The sequence below is a fragment of the Panulirus ornatus genome, chromosome 59, assembly GCF_036320965.1.
Source record: "Panulirus ornatus isolate Po-2019 chromosome 59, ASM3632096v1, whole genome shotgun sequence".
In the NCBI taxonomy this organism is placed as follows: domain Eukaryota; kingdom Metazoa; phylum Arthropoda; class Malacostraca; order Decapoda; family Palinuridae; genus Panulirus; species Panulirus ornatus.
In genome coordinates this window covers 4788987-4806486 of record NC_092282.1, presented here as the reverse complement: position 1 = coordinate 4806486, position 17500 = coordinate 4788987, and the positions used below count along the sequence as shown (strand labels likewise).

At 44.3% G+C, this 17500-nt stretch overlaps 1 protein-coding gene across 3 annotated transcripts in view; it reads left to right on the top strand.

Annotated features, from left to right (window-relative positions):
* tei (irregular chiasm C-roughest protein teiresias) overlaps window positions 1-17500 on the top strand; it is a 210146-nt gene that overhangs the window by 162407 nt on the left and 30239 nt on the right. For all 3 annotated transcript variants that reach the window (XM_071696674.1, XM_071696675.1, XM_071696673.1), the window contains one exon: window positions 17304-17387. In XM_071696674.1, coding sequence (XP_071552775.1) covers window positions 17330-17387 — 58 coding nt within the window. In that variant the 5' untranslated portion in view covers window positions 17304-17329. The remainder of the gene's footprint in view (window positions 1-17303; window positions 17388-17500) is intronic.

Sequence of the window (17500 nt, the reverse complement as noted above, 5' to 3'; positions counted from 1 at the left end):
CGCGTGATCAAGTATATTCCTGGGTCCACGGGAAGATGAAACACGATAAGGTACCAAGTGCACTTTCGTGTAATAATCACATCATCAGGGGAGACACAAGAGAGAAATGTAAGTCAGTTGATATACAATGAAGAGACGTAGCTAGGACGCCATCTGGTAAACATGCGATTGGACAATTAGTAATGACCATGTTCTCTTGCCACAACATGCATAGAAATAAGATCAGATGTTTATAAATAATGTGAAGATGGCTTAGCTCTGCATCATCTGCTGTTATTACAAACACTCTAGAAAGGACACGAAGGTCTGTTACAGTCTGCGTTCCGTTTTATTACTCTGTATTTCAAAGGAAAAAAAAAATCACATGACAAGAAGTTGAAATCCAGGCGATTTTGGGCGCCTCGTTGATATAAAGCTTTGTACTCCCAAGGCCCATTGCACGTTGTTATCATCTCTGTCATTCACATATATGACTGGGACACAGGCACGTCTTACCTTCATTTGCATATGATTCAAGAATTAGCAAGGGGGGGGTGGGGAGAAAAAGTCTCATGAGTTGAGGACACTGGGGAAAACAAGAAATGGAAATGAGACGTGTTTCCAGGTGATGCGCTGGAAACATTATTTGTGTTCCAAGAAGAAAAGTTGGAACTGCCTCGTCAAGTGGGAGAGTAAGGAATGGAAATAGTTGAGCGAGACACAACTAGACGCAGGCAGACACATTCAAACCATCGTCAAAGGTACTCAAAAGAGCGTTTCGTGATTATGTCTGATGGCCTTTATATATATATATATATATATATATATATATATATATATATATATATATATATATGTGTGTGTGTGTGTGTGTGTGTGTGTATGTGTGTGTGTGTGTGTAGCTTAGAAAATCTGTGGGAAAAAAGATTCTATTTTCAGTGTTGTCGTGTCGTGTAAACAATGTTGCCACATCTCTCAACAGCTAGAGACAACTAGGCGAGGATGGACCGTTATGACGTCTGCTTTTTTTCCCCCCCTCCACACCGGCAAACTTCGGAGCTCTCAACCTTTTCATATCTTTCCTAAAAACTCCGACTTTTCAGCCTTTCTAAAACAACAGCTCTTCCACCTCCTCAAAAAAAAAAAGAATATAGATTCCCTTTTTTTTTCATTTCTTCCGTCTCTTGTTAGACCTGACCCCAACTTCGTTATGCTATATTCTATGGCAAGTGTACCAGAACCCAGGAGCTGGGTGGCCGCGTCATGTTTCCCAACACATCCTCAACACCCAGCGAAAGACAGGCCAAGTAAACATAAGGACGCTCATCACCGCTGCTCTCCTACACGAACGTGCACGGAATTCCAACGCCATCACGAGCCGGGAACCCTGGTCGACCAGCTCGACGTATCTCTCGACCAGAACGACGGTACCCGACCCAGTTGCAGGGAACCCGACCCAGTTCGACGGAACCCGACCATGTTCGACGGAACCCGACCAAGTTCGATGGTTCTCTGAACCAGTTCGACGGAACCCGACAAAGTTCGACGGTTCTCTTAACCAGTTCGACGGATCTTTCGACCAGAACGACGGAACCCGACCCAATCGACGGTTCTCTCGACCAGAACCACAGATCTCAACCAGCTCGATGGAACTCGACCAGTAGGACGAAGCAAATGCACAACGACAGTAACATGAAGCCACCTGTCATAAACAGAATAACACAGCGACCAGCCAAGAAAACTCTCCCACCCACCACACGCTTTGGGACAACACCTTGTTGCTCGATGTTCCGTGAAGTTAACCTTTACGTCTTAGCCCTGGTCACCTAAGGGCCAGGTCTCCTCACAGCTGCGACAAGTAATTTAAGCGACCAGGCTAATCCAGATTACAGAACACGATTCATTTATAGAGGAATTATGATCACGTCCGTCAAAAAGAGTTCGAGGCAGAGAGGAGGTGGCGGGGCTCTGTTGGAGTGGGTCCCCCTCAAGATCGAGAACGTGGAGGGAAAGTTCATCCCTTTTTGTCTCTTTTGATATCTTACGAGGCCGACAGGTACGAAGAAAACGGAAACCCGGGGGGGAATTATTACGAAAAGTGCAACTTTCCCCGAGCGCCCATTGACATCCACCCACATGTAATACTGACCATTGACATCCACCCAGATGTAATACTGCTGAGAGCTCTCGACCCGCAGCGCATAAGATAGGACTGAATAGGGGCTTAATAACCTAAGGGGAGGAGGGCCCCTTTTACGAGGGGGGGGGGGGGATTAGATAGATATACAGCAGTGATATAATAGCACCAGAGGGAACTCTTTTTAATCTGTCTGGCAAGCCCGCCCGGAGCCGGAGAGTAAGAAGAGAACACACGAAAAAAGTGAGTGAGAGAGAGAGAGAGAGAGAGAGAGAGAGAGAGAGAGAGAGAGAGAGAGAGAGAGAGAGAGAGTAGAGTATATAGTCTCGTCGAAGAAGTTGGCGCTTCAAAGGAGGCCATCCTGCCCCTGCTGCTGAGTGTAGCGCAGCCGAGGGAGCTACAAGAATCCACGTGGGTTGAGGGGTGTTATCTTCTCAAGTAACAGTCATAACACACCTTCAGTTATATATATATATATATATATATATATATATATATATATATATATGTGTGTGTGTGTGTGTGTGTGTGTGTGTGTGTGTACAGTAGCAGTTGAGTGCTTGGAAATGCTGATCATCGCCTTGGCAACACGAGTAGAGTTCACAGTGGTTGAATAGCACAACACAGTTCCTAAGATGACTGCCAGGTGAACATTGTCTTACCTTCTTGATGGCAGACGCTTTAGGAATGATGGGAGAACGTCCTCCCGGTCCCCGAGGACAACGATACGTCCTTAAGGACTGCAGGGGAACGGCCCTTGAACACGAAGGCACGACCCTTGCGTATAATGACCCTGACCTTTGACCTTACCCTATTCCACAGTATGAGGGACCCTATGCAAACACCCCCTTCCCCCTTGCGTGGTGTGCATAGCCTTTCATCCTTGCTGGAAGTCAGTGGCTGGATGATTATATATCAAAAAAAAAAAAAGAAAAACTTTTAAAAGCCACAAAACTTACTTGGCCATTCCCGTGAATCACTGTCCTCGTTTACACCTTTTATGAGGCGAGGATATGAGGTGTTTCAGAGGCTCAGTGATGACGGGAGGGAATGGAGCGTCTCAAGGAGGTGTGTATGTATGAGGGAGGTTCAGTCGTGAGGTGGTGTGTGTGAGTGAGGGTCCGTAAGGGGCGTCTCTGTGTCAGGGAGGCTTACTTGTGAGGTTTGTGAGGGAGGGTATGTGGTGAGGTGTGTGTATGAGGGAGGGTATGTGGTGAGGTGTGTGTGTGAGGGAGGCTCAGTGGTGAGATGTGTGTGTGTGTGTGTGTGTGTGTGTGTGTGTGTGTGTGTGTGTGTGTGTGTGAGGGAAGCTCAGTAGTGAGGTGTGTGTGTTTGTGTGAGGGAGGCTCAGTGGTGAGGTGTGTGTGTGTGTGAGGGAGGCTCAGTGGTCAGGAGTGTGTGTGAGGAGTGGTCAGGTGTGTGTGTGTCAGGGAGGGGCTAGGAGTGAGGTGTATGATGGAGACTCGATCTCGCCGGACATCTTCAACATATATACACAAGCTAAGCTTGCCCACAACATCTGCAATTTTCTGCAGTTTCTTTTACTCTGTTGTCAGACTCACTAATTACTTCCTCACTCTTCATTACCTTCTCTCTCTCTCTCTCTCTCTCTCTCTCTCTCTCTCTCTCTCTCTCTCTCTCTCTCTCTCTCTCTCTGGTGATAACTCTTGTTTACCTTCATCCTTTGTTATTACCTCATTTAACATTTATATCGTTAATAAAAGTTTTACCATATTGCCCAGCTGCTGCTTTTATTACTTGTTGTTGTTGCTGTTATTTTTTTTTACTGATTTTGTTCCCGGGTGTTTTTTTTTTCTCTCTCTCTCTCTCTTCGTGCTCATGTATATTTTTCCCCATATTTATAGAATGCTCATTTGAAGAATTACCTTGGCGTAGAAATCCACGCGAGGGTAATATATATATATATATATATATATATATATATATATATATATATATATATATATATATATATATATATATATATATTTCGTGATGCATCAAGGAAGAAATTATCAACACAGAACGATGAAAAATGTTGGGATGGGCTCATGGTGTTTTGGGATTTAGGCAAAAATGTATTTTAACCCAATGATATTAACATGATTTAACGAGGTTAGAATCAGTGGTGCTCAAACGCAATTTCTGCCCACGTCGCATTGTGAATGTCGCTCGTTTCCTTCTGTTCCATTTCGAAACGCCACAGCACATCCCTGGCCACGACCATACCCTCCGCTCTGTACTGGAAACTCTCACATAATAATCAACGGGACAGAATTCTCCTGCCTTCTCAAAATCTGTGAGTGCATTGTATAGATGCCACGATCATTTCTAATTTGAGCAGCTCATTATATTGCAACAGGGGGTCTTATCCGCCCCCCCCCCCTAGTACTGCTCATTTATGAGGGATAGGTTTTTTTTTCCCCTCCGCCTCTTCATTACGCAAAGTCAAATCGAAAGCTCACTGTCTCGTTTTCCAGACCTCTTTTCCAGTCGTACCTTTCTGTCCGGTGCGATGTTGCCATCCTCTCCTGGTTTCTGCAAGTAAGTCGCATTTTGGGCCATTTGTGCCGTTTGCGTGTGTTTCCCTGGCACAGAGGAGTGGACCCCAGCGGCTCGCGTCTGGCATCTGCTTCTTCCAGTTTGTGTGTGGAGCGTATTGCAATCAGATCTGTAAATGTTGGGGTAATTAACTCACCTTCAGGTGTTTTAGACCCTTGAGTCACTCTTCAAAAATGTCATCCAAGTTCCGGTAATGTTTCCGAAGTGTTATCTACAATTACCGCTCGTCTTAGCCTCACCAACACAACGATTGTTGGCGCTTCCAGCGTGCTGGGCAGGTTACCTCCTCCTCCAGCACTGATGGTCTCGGGTCCTCCGCCTCGCTGAGCGCCAAGTCGTTGTCATCGTCTTCAGCTCGAACACTGCCGAAGTTCACGTGACGCCTCATCGTACAGACGACTTTGGGACCTTTCGCTCGAACGGGTTGCGGCTTCACCTTCGTCATCTCAGATCGTTTCGACCCCCGTGCCGAACCACTGAATTTGACCTTTACCTTCATGAAACATTGACAAAGTTCACGTATACCGCCCTCAGAGGACGGTTCGAGGCTTCGCCCAGACCGAAACTCGTTTGCTTCGCTGACTCGATTCTTTTCGACTCCGTTAATGGAGGCGCTAATGAAGTTCTCCGAGACAGTGATGATTCGAAGCTTCAAGGCCAGGCTCCCCTCTGTACACAGCCAGTCAACTGTCACCAGCGGTAGTTTAACCTGACATTCCACCGGTGTTCATGTGACCTAATGCCAGGGATTTAACCTCAGGATATTCCAGGCCAGTCTAGGTATGTGGATCATTGAGGATTCTGTCTCGCCTTCTCATTTTGCAGAAGCAACACACGAGGCACCAGCCCCCCCTGCATATTTGAGCGGGAAAAGATCCAGTCTCCACACACACACACACACACACACACCTCCCGCTGTGTACACTCACACACACACGCGCGCACATGGAAAATATGTAGCCATCCAGTCATGGCATCGTGAGGCAGGTGTAGTGGCAAGGATGGTTGGTAGGTGTAGTGGCAAGGAGTGTGTGAGGCAGGTGTAGTGGCAAGGTGTGGGAGGGAGACATACACACACCTTACGTGTATATCTTATGTCAGTATTGTGTTACCATCATCTCTACCTCCACCCTCGACATGGGGTTAAGTTGGTATAGTTGTTCCGCTGATCACTCGAGCTGTTGGTGTTCACAGCCCGCACGTCTACGTTCCCTGTGCCGTACTGATGAGGTGAAATCTGTAGATATGGATTGGGGGAATTCTTGAAAAATGGAATTGATCATACTATATTCCTTGCCTATGTGTGTGCCATGCATGCAGACGATGAATGGAATAACCTGGCGATGAAAGTCTTTTCTTTTCCGTAATGATGGGTAATTATGAGATAATTATCCACGGGATTATCCTGCATTTTCCACCTGGTCTTTCATTCATGAAAGGAATTGTTTGCCATTCCTGATTATTGAAGATCTGGCCATACGTCTCTTCGTTGTGTGTGACCCGACTGTTATATTTCTTTCTTGTGTCTCCCCTGATGATGTGATTATTACACGAAAGTGCACTCGGGAACTTATTGTGTTTCATTTCTCCGTGGACTTATAGTAATATATATATATATATATATATATATATATATATATATATATATATATATATATATATATATATCGTCCGTCTGTTCTCGAGAGAGTGAACACAGGGATTTCAGGAACTGAAACTGATTCTCAATTTTGAGGAGATCTGTGCGGCCTGCGAGTAATCTGGACATATTTTCAGACACCTCCCCCCCCCCACCCATCCCAGCCCTCCCATCCCAGCCCCGCTCAGCTGTTCCGCTTGTTTTAGAAGGTAATATTTGCACACAACAGTATTCTGGTCTGGGGAATAAAGGTGTTTTGAAAAATGGTTCTAGTTTTAACTCTCTCGTTCTGAGAGTTCGCAGGATCAAGCCTGTCTCATGTTTTACTGCGAGTGATAGTTTGCTACGTTGTGATCCCGCTGGATGGTTGGGTCCTTTGGCTTAATCACCTAACGACCTTTTATGCTTGTTTGCCTTACGATTTTTTTCTCTCTCTCTCGTTGTTCCGTGTTATTGAGGATTTTAAAGGGATGCAACAGGTGTAGTAAAATATGAGGGAGACGAAGTATGAGGGTGAGGATTTTGAAGGAGGCACAGTGATGGAGCTCTGTTCATGAGTTGTGAGGGAGCGAGGCTCACTGGTGTCATATGTCTGCGTGAAGCTTATGTTATAAGGGAGACTCACTCATGAAGAATATGAGGGTGACTTGTAAGGAAGTGCATGAGGGAGGCTCACAAGTAAATGTGAGGGGGAGAATGGCTTGATTAAGTGTGGAAGACCAAGTGTTACTTAACTGGTGAGGATTGTGAGGGAGACTTGCGTGTGTGTGTGTGTGTGTGTGTGTGTGTGTGTGTGTCAGACGTCCAGTGTTGAAGAGTGGCGGGGATTTCAGGGGGGTGAGGTGTGTGACGGAGCCTGGGGGACGACCAGTTGTGTGGATGTTATGAGAGCCTCGGTGGCGATGGATGCGACCGGAGGTTTTAATGGCGGAGAGCAGAAGGGGAGGGTCTCTCTCTCTCTCTCTCTCTCTCTCTCTCTCTCTCTCTCTCTCTCTCTCTCTCTCTCTCTCTCTCTCTCTGTGCTATGGTGATCTGAGAGAGAGAGAGAGAGAGAGAGAGAGAGAGAGAGAGAGAGAGAGAGAGAGAGAGAGAGAGAGAGAGACGTGGTGCGCGTGAGGGGATATGTTAGGGGGACGTGTAAGTGTGCGAGATGTCTGACAGACAGACTTGAGTTAGGAGGTGTATGAGGAACGTCCCAGTCAGTAATTATCGTGTGCCAACACCACCTAATTATCATGTGCTAACACCACCTAATTATCGTGTGCTAACACCACCTAATTATCGTGTGCCAACACCACCTAATTATCATGTGCCAACACCACCTAATTATCGTGTGCTAACACCACCTAATTATCATGTGCTAACACCACCTAATTATCGTGTGCTAACACCACCTAATTATCATGTGCTAACACCACCTAATTATCGTGTGCTAACACCACCTAATTATCATGTGCTAACACCACCTAATTATCGTGTGCTAACACCACCTAATTATCATGTGCTAACACCACCTAATTATCGTGTGCTAACACCACCTAATTATCATGTGCCAACACCACCTAATTATCGTGTGCTAACACCACCTAATTATCATGTGCTAACACCACCTAATTATCGTGTGCTAACACCACCTAATTATCATGTGCCAACACCACCTAATTATCGTGTGCTAACACCACCTAATTATCATGTGCTAACACCACCTAATTATCGTGTGCTAACACCACCTAATTATCATGTGCTAACACCACCTAATTATCGTGTGCCAACACCACCTAATTATCGTGTGCCAACACCACCTAGAGAAAAGAAAAAGAGAAAACTTCGAGACGGATGAAACTGATGAAGTGGAAGATTACACAGAGTCTCTCTCGCTCAGTTCCTTACCGACTCGTTGTCAGGGACCAGGACGTCGTGTGGTGCAGCTCGGATCATCACTCAGAGTGATGCCCTCAGACGCAGTTGGACAACCGAGAAATATGATGATATATTTATGTGAAATACTAAAGGACTTGGTACCCAGTCTGTGCTCGAAAGCCATCATGAATCAGTAGAAAATAACCTGCAAAAATAACCCAAATGAAAAAAAAAACAGAAGTATAGTGTGAGCACAATGATATATATATATATATATATATATATATATATATATATATATATATATATATATATATATCCCTGGGGATAGGGGAGAAAGAATACTTCCCACGTATTCCCTGCGTGTCGTAGAAGGCGACTAAAAGGGGAGGGAGCGGGTGGCTGGAAATCCTCCCCTTTCTTGTTTTTTTTTTTAATTTTCCAAAAGAAGGAACAGAGAAGGGGGTCAGGTGAGGATATTCCCTCTAAGGCCCAGTTCTCTGTTCTTAACGCTACCTCGCTAACGCGGGAAATGGCAAATAGTATGAAAAAAAAAAAAAAAAAAAAAATATATATATATATATATATATATATATATATATATATATATATATATATATATATATATATATATATATTATCCCTGGGGATGAGGGAGAAAGAATTCTTCCCACGTATTCCCTGCGTGTCGTAGAAGGCGACTAAAAGGGAGGGGAGCGGGGGGGCTGGAAATCCTCCCTTCTCGTTTTTAGTTTTCCGAAAGAAGGCGAAAGAAGGAACAGAGGAGGGGGCCTCGTGAGGATATTCCCTCAAAGGCTCAGTCCTCTGTTCTTAACGCCAACTCGCTAACGCGGGAAATGGCGAATAGCATAGAAAAAAGATATATATATATATATATATATATATATATATATATATATATATATATATATATATATATATATATATATGTATATATATATATAAACACTCGGGGCTTAGTCGCGTTCAACTCCCCTGCCTGACAAATGTTAGAAGGTTGTGTTGTGTATAAGCTGTCGGCGATGAGTGAGCGTACTACGGTGTGTGGGTCCGTGAGGTGTGGCAGAGGGGGGCGACCTCGGAGGAGGGATGGTAATGTAGTCTGGTCCCAGGTCGAGGTGTGGAGGTAGAGAGAGAGACCCAAACACACACTTGCAATCCTGACGGTGAGTTATACATGAGGTAAGGAGCTTATCGGTGAGGTGTATTAGGTAGAGGCTCTGGGGGTGAGGGAAGGGGATTCGGTGAAGAGGAGGAGGGACGGTTAAGTAGATGAAGAGTCAGAGGGGACGGGGGGCTCAGTTCGACGATGAAGAGTTCGGGATGGGGGGCGGAGAAGACGGGAAGGAGGAGGAGGAGCAGCAGGAGGAGGGTTAAGTAGATGGGAGTAGATAGGGAGAAACTAGATGGCAGGATCATGGTACACTCAGCCTTTTGTTCATGTTGATCGTTCCTGATTACGTGGTATCTTAGAAATGTTGTGGTTTCCCCTGTAAACCCCCCTTTTCCAGATCGCTGAAAATGAGCATTAAAGAAAACGGGGTTTAGAAACGATCCCTGTGGTACCCCACTTGTCACGTCACACCATTTGCGTATGACCTTGTTTATCAACGTTGGTGTTGTTTTTCGGTCTTTACCCTCCGGACGTTTTCCTTACACCGTGTAAATTTAACGAATCCTAATGTGTTACTTGATCGCAAGCTTTTTTGAAGTCTGAGCATCTGTGGATATTTCTACATCCCCTTTATGTCCATGACCGTAGGATGATACTTGGTCAAATATCATCCGTGATTTTGGCTGTTATGTTGATCGCTACTCAATAACTCTCTTCTGAATATTTTCAGTTTTTGTCGTTGTTGTATCTAGTAATTGGAACTGTGGTATGAAGAAGTGGTCAGATATCTTCAGGACATTAATTTCGCACTGCTGTTGTGTTCGCGAGCTTTGGAGCGCTTCTTATTCTCTTCTTGTAGCGAATTTTATTGAATATTTCAGTGATCGGAAATGTTACTTCTCGACCCGCTTCTGTAAATACTTTAGATGTCATCAGAAGCAACTGGTTTATTTGGAATTAATTCATATAAATATTCAGGCACTTTCAGAGCTATGAATGTTAGAAAACATAGTGTATTTCTTTTTTTTCTTTGTTTTCTGTTCCTGGAGCTATGTAAAATGATTAAGGTATATTTTAGGTTATTTAGGTGCGATTGGTGAATTTTAAGTGATTTAGGAGGCCATACAGGCTTTCTGTTGTCGTTTCTTAAGGTACCAAGCATCAGATCAATGGCCTCAAGCATCCTTGGTATTCTTCCCAGCTTTCTTACGTCAAAAATATTCTTTAATGCCTCGTCTCCACGGCGGGAGCCGTTCTCTTCCCCAATTCTATTTAGCGAGTGTTGTATCGCAAGGTGTACGAGATGGACCTGCTGGCGAGGAGTGTGTTGTGGCTAATGGAGGCTTTCTGTCGAAGTCTGAAACACGGCCTCAGTGATGAGACTCTTCCCTTTTTTTGTGTGTGTCTTTTTTCACTTCTTCATGGGAGCTGCTCTGGCTGCGAGGGAGGTGCTTGGGTTACAAGAGGAGCTGATTCTGTCTCAAGGGGAAGCTGCTCCTCTGGCATGGAAGAGTTTCTCCTCTTAGAAGAGAACATCCTCTTCTGTTGCGAAGGAAAAGTTGCTCCTGTTGCAAGGGAAGCTTCTGTTTGAAGAGAAGCTCTTGTTCCCTCTGTTGCAAGGGGAGTTCCGTTCTGTCTGTTGCAAGAGGAACTGTTCTTGTTACAACAGAGGTTCTCCCCCATTGCAAATAAGACGATTGAGGATGAGTCATTGATTGCGTATGTGAGGGAGACTCACTCATTGATGAGGCTTGTGAATGAGGCTCAGACAGAGACGCTGATCATAAACCAGATGAATGATGTGTTAGACCTTGAACATCCGGGTCCCAGGACTCAACACCGTGCCATCTACCGCCAGAAACAGCACGGGATGTCACTGTAGAGAAGTTCAGGAGTGCATTAGATCAATGTCTTCACAATGTACCAGACCATCCAGGCTGTGGGGGGAGGGGGGGGGGGGCTGCGTGGGCCTGATGGCCTACGGCTTCCAACAGCTTGGTCGACCAGTAACCCAATTCAGCCGCGCCCCACGAAGAACTGCAGGAGCACTTGCACGGTGAGGCTCATTGGCGAGAGGAATGAGGGAGACTCTCTCGTGAGAAATGAGGCGTGTGAGGGAGTCTTATGAAAGCGCCGGGGTGAACGTGGCGTGTAAGCCAGACAAATTGTTCGCTGTATGAGTGTGTCATGAAGAGCTAAGGGAAGGGCGGGCGACATTGCCACTCCGCCAGCCTAGCCCAGCCCAACACCACCACCACCACCACCATGGCAGAAAGACCTGATCTAATATAACCTTTATAACTTTACTCAACTTCTATTCACTTCCAATAGAAGGTGGATTCAATGTAGTTCTTTACTCGTTTCGTAAAGTCGTGGAAACACAGTCGTATGTTTTAGATATGCAATCAGACGCTTGTCCGTCTGTTGTTGTTCTCTGGAGCGATGCGTTCATATGCTGGTGTGTGCGTGCGTCACCTTCGTGTCGTACAGAGGCAACTGTGAGCTCAGAGGTGTGTTTGCATTTGTTGTGGTGGTGCCTTTATTCTCGTCGTATAATGTGTCTGTTTTTTATATTTGTTGTATGGAGGAGTTGTTCATGCGTCACATCTTTGCGGTACAGAATTGTTAGTGTGTTGTTCAGTGAATGGACGACTTAACTGTTGTCTTTAACTATCTAGGATGAATAGATGAGAAGTCCGTGTTCTTAAGATTAAGGGTCTTCGCTTCATTGTGCCCGAAGGTCGTATCTTCGTGCTCAAGGATCGTACCGTCGTGCTCAAAGAATTAACCATCAACATTTCATTGGCTGGTTGGCCTCACACCACACACACACACACACACACAGCTGCTGTGCCTACTGTGTTCTTAGCCACAGCTGCTGCATGGGTCTGCCTGCTGTGTCCCTAGCTGCGTGCATGACCGTGTTCGTCTGCAACCATCCAACATTAATTTACTCTGCGTTTTGTATGTTTTTTTTTCCTGGATTTGAAGGTCATCGTCATGACGTTGAAATAATGAAATATACTTTTTTTTTTTTTTACGTTCCTACGAATGTGTGCGATTATCAGAAAATCATATTTGAAGTTACAGCTTTATTTTTAAGGTTACATCATTATCTTTAAGGTTACATCGTTGCCTTTAAGGTTACATCATTATCTTTAAGGTTACATCGTTGTCTTTAAGGTTACATCATTGTCTTTAAGGTTACATCATTGTCTTTAAGGTTACATCATTGTCTTTAAGGTCACATTATTATCTTTAAGGTCACATTATTATCTTTAAGGTCACATTATTATCTTTAAGGTTACATCATTATCTTTAAGGTTACATCATTATCTTTAAGGTCACATTTTTATCTTTGTCACATTATTATTTTTAAGGTTACATCATTATCATGAAAGTCATCTTGGATTCAGTGAACACACTGGCTCATATCGCCTCATTGAACATCTCGCTCACCACCTTCCGTGCCATCATTCGTAAACACGTCCCATGCTCTATTTGTGGTCCTGGGGCTTGCGCTACACATACGAGGAGAAATACACATTTTTCTTTATCTCATTCTTTGATCTGTCTGCTCCTCTCCTTGTTTGTCATTGTTTGATGTGTCTTCTCCTCTCCTTGTTTGCCATTGTTTGATGTGTCTTCTCCTCTCATTGTTTGTCATTGTTTGACCTGTCTTCTCCTCTCATTGTTTGTCATTGTTTGATGTGCCTTCTCCTCTCATTGTTTGTCATTGTTTGATGTGTCTTCTCCTCTCATTGTTTGTCATTGTTTGACCTGTCTTCTCCTTTCATTGTTTGTCATTGTTTGATGTGCCTTCTCCTCTCATTGTTTGTCATTGTTTGACCTGTCTTCTCCTCTCATTGTTTGTCATTGTTTGGCCTGTCTTCTCCTCTCATTGTTTGTCATTCTGCGACCTGTCTTCTCCTCTCATTGTTTGTCATTGTTTGACCTGTCTTCTCCTCTCATTGTTTGTCATTGTTTGACCTGTCTTCTCCTCTCATTGTTTGTCATTGTTTGACCTGTCTTCTCCTCTCATTGTTTGTCATTGTTTGACCTGTCTTCTCCTCTCATTGTTTGTCATCTGACGTTTTCAGTTTACGGTCTGGTTTCGTTCAAGTCCATTTCCCAGACTTGTTCTCCTTGGTCGAGTGAGCGTCGACCATCACTGGATATGAAGCCAGGGTTGTTTACCTTACTGTGGAGAGAATCCACTGTCATCCACACTCTCAAAATTAATGTTGGCATCTTTGTTTGTCTTGTTTTTGTTTTTTTTTTCCGGTTGCTCGGTTGTGAGGCCTCTGCAAACAACAGTGGTCTTGACGAACTAACCCCCCCCCCATCCACCCACCCTCACCCTCCCCCTCTCTTGCCGGGATGTATCAACCCCCATCTCCCCCTTCCCCCCCCCCCCCCCTCTCTCTGTAGTAGTGATGTATACGCCCTTAGTTCCTCGTCCTTCCCCCACCCCAACCCAGCATTCGTCATTGTATTCGTCTTTTTGGCATTGCGTTCGTCCTCTCGTCGCTGCCTCTGTCGCTTCGTCAGTCAGTAGGGTCGTCTGTATGTCCTCATATTCGTCGCTCCCAAGGGTCGTCCCGCCTTGCTCCAGGGTCGTTCCATTGTGTCGAGTTAAGGGGTCGTTCGTACTCGAGGAGTTACGGGCGGGGGCGCAAGTGTCGTGAACTGTAAAATACATTCTTGCTCTCGCTCGCTCGGGAATGAAGGGAAAGAAGAAAAAAAACGCATCCTTCATTTCAAAGTTTACCTGAGAAAAATGGAAATGCCTCCCCCACACACACACTCACTCAACAAACATCATATCGTTTACAGTAGCAAAAATGCGTTTTAAATACAGCTTAAGCTTTTTTTGTGTGTGTGTATGTAAAGTTTGTAACATGAAATGCTCATATTGCAACATTAAGGGTCGTGAGAGTCAGTGTGGCCTGAGGGTGTGGTCTGTGGCTCGTCCAACTCAGACCTGGCTGAGCAAGCGAGAAGACCCACCCGGGACCACCTCCATCTATCTTCCTTATCATGGTCACGTTTCATTTTCTGTGAGATAGATAGCTGATGATGTGATTATTACACGAAAGTGCACTTGGGAGCTTATCGTGTTTCATTTTCCCCATGGACTTATACGAATATATATATATATATATATATATATATATATATATATATATATATATATATATATATATATATATATATATATATATATCAATTCTCGCAGCCACCAGTTTCTCTGGCAGCGCTTGGGCATCATCGGTCACCATCCTTAGAGAACTTTTCATCATCATCACAAGGTTTCAGAACCGTCAGTTAGACGTGTAACTTATCGACGTGTGAAGCGTTCATGGCATGAGTTACACATCTTGGCGTTGCTGGATCACCTCCTCTTACCTGTCGTGTAACTTGGATGGCCAGAGAGAATCGAGAATTCTCAAGATGCCCATGAAACTAGAGTAGGTTTAGTGACCTGAACCGAACCTTCGCTTGTTTAAGTAATGTGGAGTCAGGGTTGGAGTGTATTCCTCTCATGGAAGTGTGTGGTAATGGAGTGTGAAGTCGATGTTTCGTGTGGAATGGTATTATTAACGTGCGCTGTCTTAACTCGTGCGTGTGTGTGTGTGTCTGTGTTTGTTGTTTGCTCGTACCCTGTGTCAATAAAGTGCTTGTGGGGGCGTTGTAATTACCTATTTGTGATTACATACTTACCTGTACTGAGAGAGAGAGAGAGAGAGAGAGAGAGAGAGAGAGAGAGAGAGAGAGAGAGAGAGAGAGAGAGAGAGAGAGAGTTACACTCGTCAGGCCCTAATTTCTTTCGCCTTCTCCATTATCATACAGTTTTGTAAAACTTGTGAATGCCGCCCACATACACTTATCTCGTTAACTCAAGTTATGCCATTCATCCACCACTCGTATACTGTACCTCTTTTACAACCTTTCTGACAATTTTTTTGGGGGTGTTATTTCATGTTATATATCGTCCTGGTTGTTATGTTCCTGCTGGTTGTGAAATGTTCACTGCTTACATTATCAGTCTGATTGTGATCAGGTCACCCCTAACTCTTCTCTCTTCCTTGCTGGGCTGATTTAAAGCCTCGGGTCTTTCTCTGGGAACTCAGCTCTCGTGTGTTGGAGGTTCCTGTGCTGGTGGGATTAATGTGTGGAGTTCCCTGTTGAAGTGGGGGGGGTTACGAAGTAGGGTTACCATAGCAGGGTGGGATTTACTGACTTAAGTCACCTCAGGTGGTAGGATTACTGTGGTAGAGTTAACTCGGCGGGATTACTGTGGTAGAGTTACCTCAGTCGGCGGGATTACTGTGGTAGCGTTACCTCAGTCGGCGGGATTACTGTGGTAGAGCTACCTCAGTTGGCGGGATTACTGTGGGATTAAGTAAGACATATAATAGACGTCTTGCCTCTATTGCATCTGTGATAAGTGGAGTTCAATCCCTCAATGTAGCGTTAAATCCCCCCTCTCGACCCCACATTCCCGCGCACCCTCCTGCCATACACAGCGTTGTGACAGAGTGGAAGTTTAAAGCACACTGACACACACACACACACACACACACACACACACACACACACACACACACACACACACACACACACACCATCCTCCTCCTCCTCTCCCAGCTGTTCGTCTGTAAACAGATGACGTCAGATGTCATTCTCAGAATGAGTATTGAGATGTCGAGTCTTGCCTCGGCTGATGGTCATGACGTGGAGGGGTTCGTTCTCTCGACTCACTGGGAACGGTGGAATGAACCACCTCATAACATAGACTGATAACGTCAGAGAATAATGATAGTTTGTGATAAAGTAAAAGTCCTCAAGGATTTTGTTTTTGTAACATGTATCTCGTAGATCTTCTCTCTTACAGCGAAATTTTTGCCCATATATATATATATATATATATATATATATATATATATATATATATATATATATATATATATATATATATATTTCAAACTATTCGCCATTCCCGCGTTAGCGAGTTAGCGTTAAGAACAGAGGGCTGGGCCTTTGAGGGAATATCCTCACCTGGCCCCCTTCTCTGTTCCTTCTTTTGGAAAAATAAGAAAAAAAAACCGAGAGGGGAGGATTTCCAGCCCCCCGCTCCCTCCCCTTTTAGTCGCCTTCTACGACACGCAGGGAATACTTGGGAAGTATTCTTTCTCCCCTATCCCCAGGGAGGATATATATATATATATATATATATATATATATATATATATATATATATATATATATATATATATATATATATATATATATATATATCCATAATGTTAAGTGGTTTTATTGTTGTACTACATCCAGGTTCTCAGTGCATTTACTGAAATTGTTTATGAGGAATGTTTTGAATGTGGTTACTTTTCCTACTTATGTTTATGATCTTGAATTATAATGTTTTGTGATGTGAAATACTATTTCATGGATTTTTTTTTATTATTTATTGAGAGTGTTCATATAATGTGATAACTTCTTCCTGGGCTTTTTGTAAGTCCATTTGGTGTTTATGTTAATTATGCTCGTGAGTGTTGTTAGCATAATTTCTTCTCAAAGGTATGCTAATCATACTCCTCTTGGAATGATTCCATCTCATATCTATGCTGATAATACTCAGAGTATCTCTTAATGGTATGATTGTATCTTAGATATATGTTGATTATGCTTATAATTGCTCCTGATTATATGATTGTGTCATGATAATAATACTCAAATCCCCCCCGCCCTCACCACCCCAATATTCCATCACCTATATATGCCAATAATACTCTGAGTGACTCATGTGGGTATGATTTCACCTTATAACTAACCTCATCCAATGCATACAGGCAGCTGTTGATATCATTCCTTCTCACACTACTCCTGGTGGGATGTCCCCCATCTTAACCCATCCTCAGGTGTGGCATTAGTGGCAACAGGTGTTGTGGAGACTAAGGTATGGGTGTCTTTCCTCCTTGCAGGTGTGTGATGGGTGGCGTATGCAGGCATGGGCATCTCCCGCTGGCTCCTTCTGCCTCTCCTTCTGTGCCAAGCGCGCGCCTCAGGTCAGTACACTGGACGACGCTTGTCTTTCATGCGAGACGTCCACGCGAAAGCGTTTGACGTGGTCCACCATGAGTGACCTTGTGACAGGATGTTGTTGAAGCCATGTTGTGTA